This window comes from Astyanax mexicanus, chromosome 23 (genome assembly GCF_023375975.1).
Source record: "Astyanax mexicanus isolate ESR-SI-001 chromosome 23, AstMex3_surface, whole genome shotgun sequence".
NCBI lineage: Eukaryota > Metazoa > Chordata > Actinopteri > Characiformes > Acestrorhamphidae > Astyanax > Astyanax mexicanus.
In genome coordinates this window covers 15287157-15308044 of record NC_064430.1, presented here as the reverse complement: position 1 = coordinate 15308044, position 20888 = coordinate 15287157, and the positions used below count along the sequence as shown (strand labels likewise).

At 36.3% G+C, this 20888-nt stretch overlaps 1 protein-coding gene across 3 annotated transcripts; it reads left to right on the top strand.

Moving 5' to 3' along the window:
• Positions 1–817: 817 nt before the first annotated feature.
• slc8b1 (solute carrier family 8 member B1) lies at positions 818–18535 on the top strand. 3 transcript variants are annotated; one of them, XM_007244946.4, is made up of 15 exons: positions 819–1379; positions 5132–5284; positions 5503–5555; positions 7573–7630; positions 8205–8310; positions 8563–8730; positions 10197–10310; positions 11216–11272; positions 12177–12307; positions 12495–12636; positions 14782–14903; positions 15006–15159; positions 15240–15320; positions 15466–15527; positions 18143–18535. In XM_007244946.4, the coding sequence occupies exons 1-15, from the start codon at positions 1197–1199 to the stop codon at positions 18329–18331; spliced, it is 1773 nt and encodes a 590-aa protein (XP_007245008.2). In that variant the 5' UTR covers positions 819–1196; the 3' UTR covers positions 18332–18535. The 3 variants fall into 3 exon arrangements, with proteins under 3 accessions (XP_022523956.1, XP_007245008.2, XP_015460188.2); XM_015604702.3 differs by lacking the exon at positions 819–1379 and adding an exon at positions 3134–3739; XM_022668235.2 differs by lacking the exon at positions 18143–18535 and having other exon boundaries at positions 818–1379; positions 15240–15344; positions 15442–15527.
• Positions 18536–20888: the final 2353 nt, after the last annotated feature.

Below are 20888 nucleotides of genomic sequence, written 5' to 3'. Positions count from 1 at the left end.
TACCAGCTATGTTTAAATAGCTTGATAATTCTGCAATTTGTATATATGCATGTGTATAGAGTACCAGCCTAAAGTTTTGACACACTTCTCATCATTCAATGTTTTTCTTTTATTTCTTAATTTAATTGATTTGCTACATTGTAGATTAATATTAAAGACATAAAACAATTAAGGGACACATATGGAATTATGTAGTAAACAATAAAAAAATGTTTTCCACAGTTCCCTGACAGCATGGAGCTTCACAGTGTGAAGGAAAAGCAGCAACTATTGTTCAGCACCTCCAGGAACTCCTTCAAGATGCTGAGAAAACTATTTATGGTGACTCTCCCTCATGAAGACAATATTTGTTCAGGCAACGCATTTATTTGCAGAAAAAGAGAAATGTCTGAAATAAATAAAAAGATGCAGAGCTTTCAGACTTCAAATAATGCAAAGAAAACAAGTTCATATCCATAAAGTTTTAAAAGTTCAGAAATCAATATTTGGTGGAATAACCCTGTTTTTTATTCACAGTTTTTTATGCATTCATGTTCTCCTCCACCAGTCTTACACACTGCTTTTGGATAACTTTATGCCTCTCCTGGTGCAAAAAATCAAGCAGTTCAGCTTTCTCTTGTTTATATTCCAGAGGTTTTCAGTTTGGTAAAATCAAAGAAACTCAGAGCTGTGTGGTATGACTAATAAAAAGAAAAAAAGGAAAAAAACTACTTGACAGTGCCATAACAAGTGAACGTCTGTGGGAAGCATGCGCAGAAGGAATAGAGAGCTGAGAGCTGCTGTTCTGACGACAGCACGGCGCAGCTCGACGTTGTAGGAAGTGCAGAAGGAGGAGGAGGACTAGCTGATTTTCCCAGTGCCTTCAGGAGTGGAGGAGTTATTACAGCCAGGAGCGAGACTCGGGCTCTGTCTGCAGACTGCACGCTCTGGATTTTACTTTATCAGTCTTTGCTCTATTTGCTCTATTAATCTGTACTGTAGGTTTTTAAAAGCAGCTGCTGTTTTAATCTCTGCTCTCTGGACGAACTGCGTTTATGGATATTCAGGGTCACGTGTGGTAAACAGGAGTGTGTGTGCTGTAGTGCAGCTGTGTGTGTGTGTGTGTGTGTGTTCAGTGTTGAGAGTGAGGAAGTGTGTGGAGGAGCGCAGAGCAATGCTGGCAGCGAGTTTCCCACACTGAAGGCTGATGTTCAGGAATGAAATCTGTGTTTTTAGCCGCGGCTCTGGTTTTCGCTCTGAGAACGAACCATGTCAGCTCTCAGAAGTGGGTTAAGCTGTCTTCAGCTCTGCCTGTTACTGCAGAGAACCGGACCACCAGCGGTGACCTGAATCTGCAGATACCGGGGGCTTCAGGTGTGCTGACCCGCGATGGAGACGAGGTACACAGTGTTCCAGTAAAAATATAAATGTATCATTTTGTCTGAGTAAATTATTACAGTTTCAATAGTGTGAAAGCTCGTGTGGTTCTGTCACCTGACCAGCCTGGAACTGAAAGTTGCGTAATGACCAAAAATAACCTGTGTAGGTTTACCAGCCTTCAGTCACTGATTTCCCACTAAAATCATACTTTTACAACTACATTCTGCATCACTTTATACTCTAATAATACTCTTCCAGTCAGGATATACATGTTTTAAGTGATTATTTATCCGATTTTAGCAAATTGTACTTTTTTTACGTTTGATATTATTACACTTTTTATTTTTGCATTTTCTAAGTTATACTTACTCATTGTTTTTAGTGTGCAATGAAAGCCCCCTATGCCCCCTCTGTGATTTTTAATCCCGTCCAGAACTACCATCTATGTGTTTTTCTCAGACGTCCTCTGAGAAAAAGGCTGAATTACCTACTGTTTTTCACTGAACTCCTTGGTCCTCCGGTCATTTTAGTTATGACTGATTGCACATCTCTTAGTTTTGCCACTTCGCGTTTAATAAAATAGCTGTTTGTCCACTGCCATGCCGTAATTGAGCTTTGGGCCCACGGAGATCCACGTAAACACAAGAGAGAGGAAAAAGAGGAGCTACTGAACACGATGTCACATGACCGAGAAAGCCAAAAAACTCAGTGGTCCTCCATGTTTTATTGCAGTCCAGATGCAAGAGTTTTGTCGTAAAAGTAAAAGTGTGAAATATTTTTCACAGACGTCCCCCTAAGAAACGAATCCCGTCCATCAGTGGTGGACAAAGTACAAAAACCATGTAACTAGCTAACAACTTGATTTGTTTCCCCAATGGTGGAACAAACAAACTTCCACTACCAGATCAGGAGCGTTCCTCGCTATCTTTAAGATTCTTCTAAAGACAGAGCTCTTTATAGAGCACTTGTTCTCCTAACACCTCTAACAAACTAACTACTTCCAACCTCATTCCCTGCTCCCCCTCCTTTCCTCCTCTATCCCACTATTTCCCCTTGGCCTCCTTTAGGCCCTGTGAAAAATGTTTTTGTCTTCAGCTTCTATGTCCTCTACTGTTAAATGTATATAATTATTTGTAAGTTGCTTTGGATAAAGTGTCTCCAGAATTGTAATGTAATATAATGTACTTAAGTACTAAACTGCTGTATCTGTATCTACTGGAGTATATTTCCCCCCACTTCACTACTGTATTTAACTACTAAACTGCTGTGTCTGTACCCTTCTGGGGTTTTATTTTTTCTCCTACTTCACTAGTGTACTTAAGTACTACACTTCTGTATTTGTTTTTTACTGGAGTATTATTTGTTTCCTGTTTTAACTTTTACTTTATTAAGTATTTTGCATGAGTTTAATACTTTTACTCTGAAAATTGTTTTATGTGCTGCATTGTTACTTGTTACAATTATAAAAAACATTATCATTGCCAGAGCGGTATATGCTCTGCACTTTCAAAGTATTAAAAGTAATAATGTCCTATTATCATGTTTGTAATCTAGACTAGATTCATTTCGATATGATGCCTGCCTAAAAATCTCAGTATCGACACTAAAACAATACCACAGCTAAAGCCTAAATCATCAGAAATGAATGGAGTAATAGAAGAAAGAATATGGCACTAAAATGTATTATTATTATTACAGAAAATATTAACAATGTGACGTTTATTCTTAATTTCTTGTAAGAACATATCATTTCTTTGATAGTTAACTCAATCTGTGAGCTGTCTAAGAGGAGAGCTCCTCCTAAACATAAAATAGAAAAAATGTTATGTCATTAGCCCTGCTCCCACACGGGTTTCTGTTTGGAATCAAAGTTCAAGAAGAGAACCAAATCATTGTTCTGTGTTTTGATACATCTGATCACTTAAAAGCAGAGGAAAACAGAAAATAAGGCATTTAAAAGCTGGTAGACTTTAAAATCTGCTGTTTTTCTTGTGAATCATCATGTAATCTGTGTGTTGCTTGAATGCTTTGAAGAATAATTGCAGAGTTGACTCATTGAGTGAATCAGTTCATGAATTGAGTGCAAATTCAAATCAGTGATTCAAAACAAGCCCATGCCTTGCTCTGAGCTCATGTTTAAACAGCCGTGGGGAAACTCAGAGACCACACAGAGCTCAGAGCCTCAGATACTGGATTATGCTTTAGTACTGTGTGACTATACTTTAGTGACTGAAAACTGAGAAATAAAGCAGTAAATCAGTCACAGAAAGTTACTTAGAAATAAATTTTAAAGGAAGTTTTTTTTTATTGAGAGTTTTTCCAAAATGGATTAATTATGGATTCTCACCGGAGAGAAATGATGCTGCAATTTTTAGAAACAGTAGGATTTCTTTCTTACTCTTTCTATCCATATATATGGTTTATGCTAAAGTGTTGAGGCATTCTTAAGTTATTATATTGATTACATGGTGTGATTATTTTTGTCAAATGCTACATCTGGTGCAGAATGATTTTAAGTACCAGTACTAAAAAAAAAATAAGGTATTTTATCATTTTTAATAAAGAAGTATTTGCAACACCAGTAGGTATAGGTTCTCCGAAATTTGTATGCCTGCACTTGGTTGCTGTATATGTCCATCAGATCAAAACAAGTGCAAAAACGTAAGTGCTGTACCTTGATCGATGGGTTTGTTGCACTCTTTTATTTATTTTATTTTGACATGTTACTTCTTTTTATTAGCCAAAAATAATTACTTTTTCTTTTTCTTAGATTATAATCTGTAATGTAGTAGAGTATAAAGCATGATAAAGTTTGATTTTGAAATGTCAAACTAAAAAGTCACCTAAAATAAAATACTTCAGTAAAATACAGATTAGGGGTGTGCGTATCGTATCGTACACAATAATATTGCAAACATTTTTTAGCACAATAAAAAAGCCTTTTATTGTGGTAATAGCGATATTATTAAAATGAATTGGAGTCTATTTTGTATTTATGTTCCTATTTACTGTATTTACTTTTAATTCTTTGTTTAGTTCTGTGGTAGATTTTTGTCATTACATTATTTTGTTAGACTATTATCATTTTATACAAATTCAGGGACTTATGAAATAGATAAACGTTTATATATTGTTTCTCCTAAATGTATAAACCTGTTATATGTTTAGTAAATACAACTTTAATTTTTTTATTGCATTAGTAAATTTTTCAAATTGTAGTCATTGTTACCTACTGCTTTTGCTGAACTTCGTGGTCCTCTGGTAATTTTAGTCTCTTCTAGACCCACATCTCTGAGTTTTGTAACCAACATGGGGAAATGGGGGGGTGGATTTTTTAAGCAAAATCAGAGGAAGTTTGGAAGTGGTGAATGAGGCCCACTGGCTTAAATTAAACTAATGAACTATAACTATAAATAACTAAATACTATTTCTAACCAGTGGTAGACAGTAACAAAAAAAAAGCTATAATTCATTACTATATTTAAGACTCTTTTTTTTTTTTTTTGTATCTGTACTAGGGATATGGCCCTAAGATAATATCAGGGTTTTATGCAATAAAATTATTTTTGGCAATAGTGATGCCCCATCACAAGACTAGCACCCCCATAACCCCCTCGAGTGTCTGAATATTTGTAAAAGCACAGGAACAGTTTTTTTTTTTTTTTTTTTGGTGAACGAGACAGTGTTCCTCATTCCTGGCATATTTCTCAGAAGTCTTTGGCAAAATGACGGCAAAACCCTAAAAATATGGAATGTCCTTTTCTACCACCAGTGTGACAAGGTGATGAACCTGTCAGCCGCCGACCGCTGTGAGTTTGTTCTGAACACCCCAGACTGTGCAGCGGAGGGCGGCTTCATTAACTACCCCAAGATCACGTTTTGCCTGTTGGCCCCTAATCTCCTGCCCCTTGCCATATTCTTATATGTAAGTACCTTTATAGGCTGCACAGGTTCCTAAAATATTACACCACTCAAACTGTTCGCACATCTAGGACACACTGAGATTAGAGATTGAACAGTACTTGAAATGTTTCACAATACACTTTCATGTGTGAATGTGAATACTTACAATAAAGAAACGCACTGAAGCAGAGCTTTCATTATGTTTCACATTTCTCTTTTCCTATTTCCTTCCCCCTTCAGATTGTGTGGCTGTTGGTCATGTTCCTGGTTCTTGGACTCATTGCATCGCAGTTGTTAGTAGTTGTCTTTTATATATTTCTATGTTTGTGTGTGTTATGTTATGTTAACCCTACCCTCACTTTGCAGCTAATTGCAGCTTATTTTTCATAGAAAGTGTAGGTTTTATTGGTTGAGTGACAAAACACATGAGGTGGATTGGATAATTGCAGAGAAATGTCAGAAGTCATGGGACGAGGACTAGTCAAGTAAAGTAGTTTTATTGTCAATACTGCATATGTACAGGTCATACAGAGGATTGAAATTGTGTTACTCTCCTTCCCAAAGTTACAACAAGAACAGCAAGATAAAAATATAAACATTAAAAAAATAAATGATGGACACTAAATGTACAATGCCACAAGGTCACAAATATAGACATACGTGAGACAAGAGACACAAGACAATAGTGCAATAGTGATGGGGGAATAAAGATGGAATGACCGTAGCATTGTAAACAATACCTGTATAAACAGTACTGCAAATAGAGGAATAAAGCATAAGGCTGGTAAAGTAAAAAAGATGCATACAGTTCTTAAAGGTTCTTAGTTGTAAGGGGAATTAAAGTGAGTATGATATAGCAGTAGTGCAGGTATGAGGTGTGTGAGTGTGTGGGTATCATGAATCTTAATTTTTGTAAAGTCCCACTGAAGCTAAAGCACACTGAACTGATTTGGAGATTACACTGTATGTGTGAATGGTATTCCTGCCAGAGTCACTTGTCTGTTTGCATGGACAGACCCTGCTTGTCACAATCATTACCACCCACAGCCCTGCCCACTGTGGGTGGTAACACTTTTAATCTGCATCTTGAAGCTCTGTGTCAAAAAGGTTTCAGGGGTGTCTTATTATCTCGTTATTTTTTAGAATAATATTATTATAAATAATAGTATTAATATTTTATCTAGGACAAAACTTGCAGAGTTATCATAGGTCATTCACTAGTAGAAGACAACTCAAACTGTTATCATGAACATATCAAAGACGGCAATGTTCTTCAGCGGCCTTTCTCCTCCCCAGATCTAAGGTTTTGTAATTCAGCTTACGTGTATGTGGGACCTAAAGCAGTAGAATTTGATTAGATTATCATTATCATAGTAAACAAAGACTAAGGATAATTCCTCTTCTCCAGCAACACTGTGTGTAAATATATGTGAACCAAAGAGACTGTAAACAATGTAGTAATCAGTGTTTTAACTTTGTCACCTGACTGCACTTTATTGCCCTTTAAACTCAGTCAGCATCTCTGCTGCTGGACTTCGTTTCCCAGTTGCTGAAGTAGAAAGAAGAAGTTGTGGCTGCTACATTCAGAACTGCATGCACACTTCACTTCAGAAATTTAGGGAAGGTTCAGCAAACAGGAAAGTGAGATTAAAATGTGTGAAATTTACTGAAGTAAATTGTAGGATTTCTTTTTCCAGTGGGTTACTTGCAATAGCAAAAAGCTGAGTCTGTATGTGTTTTATACTCAAATTGAAAGCACCAAAGGGGATGTTTGAAGGAATGCAGTAGAAGAACCAGTTTTGGGATCTAAAACAATCTTTCATTGGTGTAACTGTAAAATTCAGTGTTTTTTAGCTCAATCTTTGTCTGCTGTATTATATGTATACTGCAGATCTTGCAGATGTTGAACTGACCTGGGTTTAACAGTGTTTAACAAAATAATATAAAAGCAAAAATATATAATAAATAATAATCCCCATAAACATTATAATTAGCCTGGTTAATACAATTATATTTAATATTTTGTGTTCTCCAAAATTTTACCTTGTACAGTATTGGTGAGGAAAAAGTATCACTGTGGCGATATATTGTATTGTTTGTGATATATTATCAATTTATTTGCCGTATATGTGTCTTAATGAACCATACATTGGAAGATTCTTAATGTATGCTGTCATTGCTCCAAAGATCACCTATATATTTTTTATATTGTAGAACAAGAATGCATATTTACTGTGTTTTTGTGCAATGTTTACACATTTGTAATACGTATTTAGCATGCATTGTTTTGTTTTTTATCTTTCCATGTAGTTTTTGTCCCAACCTCTCAGCTATCTCCTCTACATTGAGGCTGACTCATAATGTGGCTGTATCCTTTAAAGCATTAGACCAGAACTTTTAATTTTGTAGTAGTAATTCTGTTCTCTCTGTGTCAGTACAGTTCCTCTAAACACATAATTCCGAGATTCTTGTGTCTTAGGGCTTATGCTGCACTCTGATTTATGTTACATTTTATGGACATTTTTTATGTCACTTCACCAACAAATCACTTGAATGTGAGTCTTAGATGCCCCAAGACTGAGAGAAGACCAATTCCAAATATGGTTAAGATCAAGACGAGACAAATGCCGCTTGTTTATGGTCTTGAGACCAAGACAGAGACTGGACTTGAGTACAACACATTCTAGAAATTGTTTTGTAGAATGTTGTCAATTTTAATCTACAGTTACAGTAGATACAGGATTCATTACCTTAAGATGCCTGTGCTCATGAAGTGAACACGGATTTTAGCACAACACAGGCTTTATTTTATTTTCTGTAGTTGAATGAATGAACAAACCCTGCCTGAACTCCCTCTAATTGGTCCGAAAATCCAATCTTCAGACAAACTGATTCATAGTAAAGTTGTGTTGTGCTGTTTCCTTAATGACACTGGCATACAGGGAGTGACCTTTCTAGCACTTGGAAATGGTGCTCCAGATGTTTTTAGTGCCATGGCTGCATTCTCTCGGCCACAGACGGCTGGTTTGGCCATCGGAGCGCTGTTTGGTGAGTATTAAGATATTTGCTAATGATGACAGAATCTGCTTTTTATTTAAGAGAGTACTTTTCACATTGTAATGGGTGGTCAATTCAGTGATTGAGGAATTTTTAGAACCCCTCCCCCATAATGATAATCAGTAATGAGTCTATGTAACTTTTATATGTGGATGTGTGTGTGTATGTAGGGTAAGATAGTAATACTAGAAATATGAGCTGGAAAGAGTTTGGTTTGATGCACGTTTTGGTTTTGTCTAAAAGGGGCAGGGATCTTTGTGACGACGGTGGTTGCTGGAAGTGTTACTTTGGTGAAACCCTTCACGGTGGCTTCTCGCCCTTTCTTGCGAGATATCATCTTCTACATGGCTGCTGTGTTCTGGACTTTCACAATCCTCTATAAAGGATGGATTGATCTGAAAGAAGCTCTTGGTAAGTTCCTTTGCTTTTTCATTCTCGTCTTTCTCAACCTTTATGTCTCTTTTACTTACAAAAACATCTGTAAATCAAACTGTTTGATTTTTATTTAGTTCTCTCCTTCTGTAAACCTTCCTTGTCCCCTCCCTTTGATTCCCCTTACAATAAAAAAAAACTAGGGGTGTCAACGTTAAAGCGTTAACGCACCCTGTTAATTTAGAATCCGTAATGCGTTACTATTTTTTTAACGCAAGTTAATTAAGGCACCAAGTTTGACTCCTACTTCCGCCTCAATCTGCCCCTATTTTCTGGCTGAACAACTGACAGGCGTGCTCATACGGTGTCATACGCACCCACACACCCGCACCACACACCCGCACCACACACCCGCACTCCTGCACTGCTCCTCTCTGATATTTTTTAAATATTCAAATTAAGTTCGAATTCATAAATCCTCACAACCAATTTTACAGTCCAATGTATCATACATTATTTATTCCAGCACCCTATGTTGATTTTATCTCCCCTCACACATACAAGTATATACCATTATTTTAATTGACACCACTAATATACATATAATTGCATTTTACATTCCTTACATTCATTATTTTATTTACATTTAAATATCCACTATAATAATTTACGTCTGAAGAAAAACAAATGCGATTAATCGCAGTAAATCACAGAATTTTGTAGTGATTAATCTTATGAATTTTTTTTAATAAATTGACACCAATTGACACACCAAGTAAAAGTTCCTGGAATTAAATGAAACGTTATACATGCAAAGTTTTGGGGGGTAAACTGTACAATTAAAATAAGGCTCTTGTTTCTTGTTTGTTGCCTGGATACAAGACCAGATGTGGTAGGGCATGGAGGCATACAGGTTGCCTGTGACTTCCTGCAGCATATTTGCCCACAGATGTTGTACCTAGGCATGTAGATCCTGCACATTATTAGGTTGCCATAGATTGCATCGAAGCAGGTCCCATAAATGCTTAATTGGCAGTAAATCTGGCAACCAGACAGACCAAGGAAGTGCTAAAATCTGGTAGAGACATTCCTCTGAAACCTTGCTGTGTGTGGGTGTGCCTTATCCTGCTGAACAAATCCACTGGATTTTGATGCTAAATACAAAATGGTTCCAGTCTGTAGCAGTCCAGGTTTTATTTTTAAACACTACTTAAAAGGAAGGCGGCAGTTACTGTCTGAAAGGTGGCCTAGATGGAGGGCAAATCATCAAAATTACTGTCTTGTACAGTGATGTTTTCAGTGTGTCATAGAGGCATGTCTGGAATTCATCTTTCACCAAGAGGTACACTACCTAAAAGTAAGCGCTGAGAGCTTTCTGTGGCAGTCTTTTGATGTTTGTACAGGGGTTTGTAGTAGCAGGGGCAGCCCTTTGAGTCCAACTCACTTTCTCTGATTTACATCCTATTTCCATTCCATCTGATTTGTCTCCTAATCCCTTTCTGCAGGATATCTGGGGTTGTATGTGCTGTATGTAATAACAGTGGTTGTGAGTACCTACATATATAGACGCCGAACACGCTCTCTCCGAGGACCACTGCAGAACTCTGAGGTTGCCAATGGTAAGGAACCTTTTCTCTTTACAGAAACGCATAAGAATAAGGGATGCACTGAATTAAAAAAGTTAAAAGGATTTATTTTAAGTCATATTTTAGTGTTTTCACTATCACTAGGATGGTTTTAGCAGGGGCAGCACTCCACTCACACCCCCTATCTGGCCTCCAGCAGTGCTGTGTGCCTGAGTGCTGCTGTGTACAGAGCGGGGAGGCAGTGTGTGAGGGAGCTGGCAGGGAGGTCCATCAAATGACAGAATTCAGAAGTTCAGTTTTATGTTCTAGTCACATAAATTAAGTGATGGCGACGCTTTATTTCATTTATCACGCCTAGTGTAAGGTTACATTTTTTCACGAACTGGCTAATTACTATCTGATTAATACAAGCTGTACAGGGCTGGGATAGTAATGCTGGATGAGCTAATCTAGCGTTAGCATCTGTTTGTTTACCGAAAGACAGCTTATTTTTCTCTGTGTAAATTTCAGTCACATGTGACTTGAGTAGTCTTGAGTAGAACTGCTGAGGTACATTTATTAATAAAAATGCACTACCTAAGTACATTTAATGAATAGATTAGCACTACTGAGGTACATTTATGACTAAAATTACACGAAATTAATAAAATAATGTAGTGATTAGAAAAGCGTTTTACATATTATGTGTTTATATGTTTATTTTGTAATTGCTTTTAACAGAGTACATTTAGGCTATAAAATATTTTCATTGGTAAAAAGAGTGTCATGTTTAATAAATGTTTATATGCTGTATTTATTTTGCATTTTCTTCCATTTCAGTCAAATATTTTAATTCCAGTGCATCCCTAGTAAGAATATAAGCTAGGGAATAGAGGTACTAGCTTTTTTTCTGAGAGGGAGGGACTGTGATGGTTACATCCCTCTGTGTGTATCTACAGATATACAGGCTTCAGACTACTACAGAGAAAATATTAACGGAACTCTACAAGAACATGGTAGGTCATGCTTACATGTCGTCATGTTTAAAACATGTTTATTCATAGTATAAATATATCCCACTTTAAATGTAGTAAAAGTGCAAGTAGACTCAAAGTATTTAACATAACGCTCATCTTAATTGAAAATTAAATTGATTATTACGTAAGTACTTCACTACTGTACTTAAGTACTAAAATGCAGGATTTGTATCTACTGAAGTATTATTTTTTCCTCCTACTTAAATTTTTCTTAATACTTTACTTTGCTGCATTTTTACTCGTTACAATTATAAAAATGTTACGAATCATTCCAACCCCACATTATCACTAAAGCCAGAGTGATAGATGCACCACACTGTCACCGGGCTTGATAAAACTGCTTATCATTGAGCAAATCAAGATTCTGTCTCATTCTGTCCAGTATCTCAATTGGGGGTGTGCCATATTTTATTATATGCAATAATATCGCCAAATAAAATGTTATACTCATTTTGTTGCAGTAGTGTATTCTTGAAATATATATATTTTTTAATTCAATGTTTTAGGATTTTTCAACACCCTGAAATGTTTAGGGCAATATCGCCCGCCCCTTCTGTCTTATAAGAGGACCACGCATGCTCCCATTCTGCCTTTCGCTTTTACTTTAAGTACTTGAGTAGAACATTTAAGAACATTTTAGAAACTATTTGCAAGAAATGTTTAAATACTTTAGTATTTCTGCTTTAGTGTGGAGCTTAAAGAACACTTCATATTCAAACTACTCAAGTTACTTAAAAAAAGCACTAATTTTGACCTCCTATTGTAATTTTTTGCAATTTTTTGTAAATGTGATCAGAAAGCAGAGATACACTAAAATAAATTGTGTATGTACTATTTCATCCTCTATATTTGTTTGTTTACATGTCTTCATTTCTTTTATTAGAGGCGGAATATGAGCCCTTAATCTCCTTCACTGAAACAACCAGTAAAATCTTCCTAAAATCAATTTCCCCTGTGGACACCAGGATCTGGAGGAGGAGCCACTGGGCCTGGAGAGCTCTCAAAATCATCCAGGTAAAGAAACACACACAAAAAAGGTTTTTCTTTCTCTTTTTTGTAATTTGATAGTGAGGAAGGAATGACTGAACAGATGAATGATATGATTATGTGTAGGATAGATGATGTTCATGCCTTATGTTGTCTTGAAATCTGTACTTTTGAACACCAGTAATGTGAATAAACCTGTTTGTTCTCTTTTCAGCTGCCGTTTGAGGTAGTATTGCTGTTGACAGTTCCAGTTGTGGACACTGATAAGGAGGATCATAACTGGAAACGTCCTCTTAACTGCCTGCACATCATCACTGGGCCTCTGGTGTGTGTGCTTACCTTCCAGTCAGGGCACTGTAAGTGTGTTTGCTTGTTCGTGTTCCGGATGCAAGCAAAATGTTGCTGTCTGTATCTTTTTATCTTATTTTTTTCCTCAGCATAGTAGAACTGGGCGGTAAAGCAAAGCAAAGTTTAAAATGCATCCCTCTATCTGCATTTCTTACACACCGTAGAACTGCTCTACAACAAAATACAAGTGCAGAGTAAATAAACTTAGCACTGTATAATTAAGGCACACCACAAACACTTATGTACTTATGTGTTGCTAGAGAATGCAGGCTCACACACACACGCACACACACACAGATATGTTCACACCTCATGAACATTCCGCCACCTGATTTAAGATAAACCTGCTCATTAGTCTAAGATAGCTTACAATATTGACACTATAAACTAATGAATGTCTGGTTAATGTTCAGAAGGGGAGAGCTCTCCTTCAGAAACTCTGTGAGACTTTAGCCACAGCCCCACCAAAAACAAGCACAACTTTTCTAACAACTCTCTGTCTAACTGTCTGCTAGCGTTTTTCTCTCTACACACCCCAAAAATAAAACACACACACACACTTGCACTTGGCTGGGAGTATAAACACTTTATTTAAACACACACTACAGTAAACTTTAGAAACTAAAGACTTTGTAGGATTATAAACAGTGCAGTTGTTGTGTATTTGTAGGAAAAAAACACTGATAAACTACTAAAATAGACCTTTTTTTCAGATTCAAATCAATTTGAAATATAATATTATATATGTAATATGTTTTTGCCCATACACCACCCTGCTAGGAAACTTATTGGAAATGTGAGTTATCAAAAAATGTTTTTTTAATCGTGAAAAAAAGGGTTTACGTTTTGCAGATGCTTCATGCAACCTGATACCTTTAAATACTGGGCCCTAACCTTCACCCAGTGCAAGATACCCCGCGAGGCTCATTGCTACTTTACACGGCATCAACAGTCCATTTTCACGCCTTGCATCTCCCTCTTTTAAATAGCAATGGTGCTTGTGAATATATCTACACCGATGGCTGTGGAGTTTCTTGAAATTAAGTGTGTTGAGGTAAATTTCTGCTATATTGCTATCTTGGCAATGGAAAACATAGGTGCGCCACTGACCGATTAGAACCTAGACAGCAGTCAACAGCCAGACGTCCATTGCTATCTTGACATCGCAGATGCACGACGCATGCTCACGTATACACGTATATCCCCACTTGTTACACACACATAAGGACAGCCAGCAGTGCACCTGACTGGGAATAGCAAGTGATTGGTTTATTTTTACGTTACGCCAAAAACACACCCAAGATTAATGAAGAGAATTAGTACATGCCTTTTACATGCTTTGAGCAGAGCAAGGCATAGTTTTTTCATTGTTATGATAGCAAAGGCACACTGACACGCCCTAAATCAAGCTGCGTAGTGCACAATTGACAGATCACATAACTAAAAAAAAGCCCATTTGTGTCATTTTAGGGTGCCAAGCAAACCCTATAATACCTAAAGGTTTAATGGTATACATGATGAAATTAATTCATCATACTCTATGTACCCTTAAAAGTAAAAAAAAAAAAACACAAATACATAGAAAATTTGATGATATTTGTAAAGATTTGGGGGGTTTAAAAATATACTATATTACCCATTTCTGGTTGTACCACCCATCCCTACAGCATAGTCATAGCCAAATTATTGGGTAATGCCTGCCTTTAGTGCATGTCGTTGCTGTCCAATGAAACACAAATATCTCCATTTATGTCGATTTTTAGATTACTACATAATTTCAACAAACCAACTATTGTTCACACTGTGTCAACATTTCTTGACGAATGGACCAATAGAATTTCTCCAAAATTACCTGAAATATACAGTTTTTACATTGACTTCCATTGAAAGTTCTGTCAAGTTGCTGGTTTTGATATACTTGTTTTTTATTGGACATCGACAATATGCAGTTTATCAATCACTATATCTTCGGAAAGTGGGCCGGCAGCACTGTAAAAATGAAAGATGGCACATTCAATCATTAGATAAATACCCAAGAGACTTTTAGTTGTGTTTTAAGTCAGAGAATTGTGAATGTATGCAGATAGTTATTGTGTATTGTGTGATAATTCTGGCTATCATTACACCAGTTGTAATTTGTCTGTGTGTTGCAGATGGTCTTTACCTCATTCAGGGAGATTTCCCTGTTTGGTTGCTCACAGCCTTAATCGGAGTCTTCCTCTCTGGAATAGTCTTCTGCACTACTAACAATGAGCGGCCTCCCCCGTACCACTTCGTGAGTATTCACCCTGTTATCTGTATAAACTAGTTTGGTGTAGAACATTGTTAGAGTTTTATTATTTATTATTTTATAATATTTAATTGTGTGTGTGTGCAGCTTTTCTCTTTACTGGGATTCGTAGTGAGTGCACTATGGATTAGCACAGTGGCGTCAGAGATTGTGAGTGTGCTGCACCTCCTGGGCATCGTCTTGAGCCTCAGTAATACTGTGCTGGGGCTCACACTACTGGCATGGGGCAACAGCATTGGAGGTACACAAACAAGTAGTTTTATCAATTTTATCAATTATCAATTTGATTTGTTTATAATTTTTACGTTTGTTTATTTTCAGATTGCTTCTCAGATATCACCATCGCCCGGCAGGGATACCCACGAATGGCAATTTCTGCCTGCTTTGGTGGAATCATTTTTAGTATCCTTTTCCTGTGGATTCTGAGTATGCAAAATACATAATACTGATGTTTCTGTAAAATATTTTTTTTAGCTTCTCTAACATCTCAATTTCTTGACATTCACCTCACACTCTCCTGTAGACCCTTAGCCCATCTCTACCTCAGATATGTTGTTTGGAGTTGGTCTTGGTTGCCTGCTACAGATGTTCCATAATGGAGTTGTAATGGTATGTAAGATTTCCCATCAAGCTAGTTTTTGCATGTTTGCTTTTAAAGGTTTAAGTGTGATTGACAAATTGTGTGTGTGCTGTATACAATTTACTGCCAAACCTCTGTGATGCTTTACTTTCTGACCATTTCAGTCCTAATCATAATAATTACTGCATTAATGATATGCATCATAGCTATATATAACTATATCTTGAATTATTTCTCAGTCAGTAACAATATAACCTGCCTTTTCTGTCCACAGCATTGTTGTTTAAATGTCATACAAGCGCTGTGTAACAATACATTTTTCATGGTTTACTCTGAATGAACACATTATTACCTCAATTTTGACATGGAAGTACATTGAGGCAACCCTCATTTTCAATGTAGCCGAGCATTTACAAAAGTAAATTAAATATAAAAATAAATAAAAATAAAAATTAAATAATAATAATAATAATAAAAACTTGGTTTATTGATGAGATAATTTAAGTTGATAAAGATTAAAAAGAAGATAAGATTAATACAACAAAAAAATAAGCTAAAACTAACTTTAATAAAAAATAATAATAATACTAGTAATATAGAGGAATGTGAACCATTACTTTAAAGGGTTTTTTTGTTTGTTTGTTTATACAGTTTTCTCTATTGTCTGCAGTTCCACATGGATAAGCTGAATTATTATTTTATTTTAAGTGGTTAAATAACACTTTATTGTTTTTTTAATGTAAAGCTTTAGCTGTCCACCCTGTCAAATAAAAAAAATTCTGGAAATCAAGCAAATTTTGAAAAATCAAATTGTATCTTTGAAATAGAACAAGCTCATCATGAGCAATTTAAAATATTTGCTCATTAACTCATGGTTAAACACGATTTCATCTAAAAGTATGTCTGCTTGCCATGACAGGACACATGCATGACAGGAAATGTAAATTGAGAAAAAAGTAATTAAACTAGAAAAATGTGATTTCTGGGTATTCTAAATGCTTATACATATGATATCTGATACTGACCCATCTCCAAATAAAATTATGTCTTATTACTTTTAACTATGAGGCCTTTTTGGGTAGGTATGTAGCTATAATACTTTGTTTATACCCATAGGTAATTTTAAGGTAGATTTTGCAGTAAGTGAATCAGCATCCCATTACCAAAAACATTACCAAAATCAGCAACAGCCAGCTGCCAAACCAGCTTAAAGGTTTCCAACCCTCTATGTTTTGACCTCTATGTTTAACCTATTAATTAAAATAATGAATAATGAATAACCTTTGTATTGCTATGTTCTGCATTATGGTGCTTACAAACCTTTGTCTGCATAAAAGAAACTTAAATTTAATACACACAGGAGTACTGACACCTAAAATCCACTCAATAATTTACTTTAACTGTCTATTACACAATGCCTCTACATTAGGTAGTGGTTCACCAATCAGTTTACTAGGCCATTTTATCATTATTTGAGTCAGACCCTCCCTTTTTCAAACCACATCATCAAAGAAAAAGATAAGACTGATTCAATAGATGCTCATAATGGTTTTATCAACATGAAAGTATTGTCTTCTCAAATAATGCAAACACCGCTGCTACATCCTGCCCTCAGCTTCACTATTGGCTTCAAAGTTCAATTGAGAGTCAATAATTGTCCCATTTATTTTTGTAAGACTTGATAAGAATTAACTTATCTAAGAATTAAGACCTCTTTTTTAAAAACAAAATGACAAGCACACAAAACCAATAATAACTAATACTTCTAACTAATATTTCAAATAAACAGAAATATACAGTTTTTATCTATTATCTCACTGTTAACTGTTGTTACACTGCTCCATGCCTACAATGTTGTCTCTACTTCCTAAAGTAAGTATTAAATATACTTGAAAATAGCGCCTCTTAGAGGCATAAATAATGCTTAGTTTAGTCTGCTGCCAAATAAGTATTCTAACTTGCATAAGAATTTAAAAAATTGTGAAAGGCAACACACAAAAATAAAAACTTGTCAAAATTGTATATATTTTTTAAACATTTGGGAGACATTTAATTTTTAAGAATCTGTAAAAACCCTGCCTTAAAAAGCATGTTGTCATGTGTATGAGCATTTCATCTAAAATCCATGACATATCTTTAGTCTTAGATATGTTTAATTAAGAATAGGTCTCTCCACTTGACAAAATGACAGATGACAGACCTATGGCATTTTTTATCAAGCAAGTTATTTTACTTATTTACTGGCAGATTGAACCAAGTGGAACCATCAGCATTATAATATTATTATAGCTTAGAGGGGTGCTATTTTTAGGTGTGGTAAATTCTTGTTTTAGCTATGATAATGGTGCTGTAGACATGGGGGTTAGATTACCCCAATTTTGCTTTCGACCCTATGCTTTTTTTCTTTGTGCAAAACTGTTCATTTATGCCTGTATGAAATATTGTTTTTTCAAAAAAATACAGGAATCACAAGCGCACTGTTAATTCTATAAATGTAATACTGGTGTTGTTAGGACAGCTAAACATCTGTGATGTTATACTTCACATCACACATTTTTATGTAATTCTGTTTTATGAACATGCAGTGCCTTTTGTGAAAGAAAAACAACTTCGATATAAGTGTTGTGCTGTTTTCTGTGTGCAGCTGGAGCCGGAGGGGCTGCTGGGCTGGGTGTTGTCAGGAGCTCTGGGTCTATCTCTTGTTCTCTCCTTCGTGCTGGTGCCCCTGCAACGTTTCCACCTCAACCGAGCCTATGGCATCTTCCTTTTAATCTTCTATGCTGCCTTTCTTGTTGTTGCACTACTTACAGAATTTGGAAAGATCCACATGTGAGGCCATAATAAACACAGACCGGACAATGAAAGTGCAATGAAATTACTCACCTTGGACTGTAATGGATGATCTATTTTATGTAGACACTTGAGACTGTCTGTTTCAGGGATGTTACAAAATGTGACAACTTATTTTAATGACATAAATGTTTAATCAGACAAATGCAGTTCTGTTTTAATAAACACAAAAACTAATGTGTCTTAATTTTGTGTATTTTTGCTGCAGTAATTATAAATTCTTGACTTTTTTGATGCTGCACTCAGGAGGGTAAAAGTTCAAATACTAGCAGATTAGTACTTATTGAAAAAAGAATAATGCACCCAGGATTGCTGCAAACCCCCAACATGCAGGTAAGTGATTAGTGATTGGACACAGGGTCTTCCCACATGAAAGCATGAAATTGCCCATCCTGCTGCCCTTTTAAAAGGCTATTAGAGGCTACATTTTGTAGTGTACCTCTTGATGAGAGATCACTGACTGCTAGACATGGCTTTGCAATGCACTTTGAGACATTTTGCACCAGTTAATAGACTTTGAGCGGGGCAGCATCACTGGACTGAGAGAAGCAGCATAGCCGTTTTGTCAAAATGCCCCCCATCAAGGCTGTCCTTCAGCCAGCAAGTGTTGGCTTTGTTTGCAGTGGTCTTGTAAACAGGAAACCTGGACTACTGTGAACTGGATTTCTATAATCTTCATCAACAAGTCCTGGTTCTGTTTGGGATCTGACGTAGTTTGGGTTTAAATATAGAGGCCTTATGGTCAGGCTTCAATCCTGCCTTTGCTGTGTAGTGACACATTGCCCCAACTGCTGTTCTGATGATTCGAGGAACCACTGCATTCAAGAGTCAGTCACCCCTAGAAGTAAGAAACCCAGACATTTATTGCCAGTTGAACATGAGACCAACTGGCAAACTAACTTTAGAAACCTACAAGTGTGTTGGATCTATAAAGTATCTCATCTTGTGTGCAGGCTAAAAGTATCCCAATTAAGGGGAATTTGGAAGTTGTGGGTGGAACCATAGTGTTTGTGTAGTTCAAGTGTTTTTTCTTTGCCAGAACTTCAGCAACTGATGATGTAAGGAACTGGCCTGAAGTCTTTCTTCACCATGGCCCTAGTTGAATATATTTTAGCTTGTAAAGCTATAAATAAAGCTGGTTAACCAGCATAGGATATGTTGTTAACTGAGTTTGGTGGATAATATGGTTTACAAACAATGTCAATACAGCCATTCTATTAATCTGACCAGGCTAACATTTCTTTACAAGCTGGACCCTGCTAGTTGACCAGCAAAAACAGTAGTATAGACAGTATATAAGTATAAGGTATGTTTTCATCTTGATGACCAGTTTTTGGTTCTTCTGGCTACCTGCAAACATTGGCCTTAAACGGGATTTTTCAACAAGGATATATATACAAACATATATGAACTAAATATAATTCTCATATTAAATACATACATGCCATACACATGCCTGCATCACTTAACATTTCAGGTTTGTATTGATAAGCTCGTTATAGGTGTAGTATTTTATGTGCACAGCAGGTGGTGTAGTGGAGCTGTGTTCCACGGGCTTTGTGGCAGAGAACCGTTTCGGTTTCATTTGTTTTTACTGCTTCAAAAGCCTTGTCTGCCCATCCATAACCTCAAAGCTTTAAAGTTCAAAAATGACCCCAACATGTGTTCAGTGTGAAATTGGCTTAAAAATTATAGAAGTTTCTGTTCAATAACCTGGATAAACCTGGGCCTCAGCAGAAACCTAAATTAAAATAATTTGCTCAATGTAAGTTTTTGTTTGATTTTTTTTTTCTAGATTTTTTTCTTTCAAATAAAATTAACTATCCGTGTCCACCACACCCCAAGCAAGAGGACAAGAGGGTTTTTGGTAAAAGCCCAACAATAATGCGGAGCCTAAAAAGCAGGGCCGCTGCTAAGGTTTTGGAGGCCCTAAGCATAACTGGTCAGGGAGGCCGCCTTTGTGATGTATCAAGAGCCACTATCCAGAGTAATGTCAGCATACCACCAAGAAGGAAGAACCGCATCCAACAGGAAGTGGGAGCGCATCCAACAGCAAGAGGAAGCTGTCTGAAAGGGAAGTTTGGTGCTAACCTGGATTGTATCCTAAAAACATAAAACCAGGTCTGCCCAAATCACGGCAGAATTCAGTGTGCACCTCAACTCTCCTATTTCCATCAGAACTGTCCATCTGGACAATAGATTATTGTGGTCTAAAACCAGGTGTTTGAGATACTGAGTTATTATTTTAAGATAATAAGTAATTTTGAGACACTGAGCTTTTTTTTTTGGAATACTGAAATACAGTCATTATTTTGAGATACAGAGATACTAAGTCATTTTAAAATACTAATATACTTAGTCATTTGATTATTACTGAGTTATTTGGGATACTAAAATACAGAGTCATAAGTCATTATTTTGAGATACTGAGATATGGATTCATTATTTTGAGATACTGAGTCATTATTTTGAGATACTAAGTCATTATTTTGACTTACTGAGATACTAAGTCATTATTTTGACTTACTGAGATACTGAAT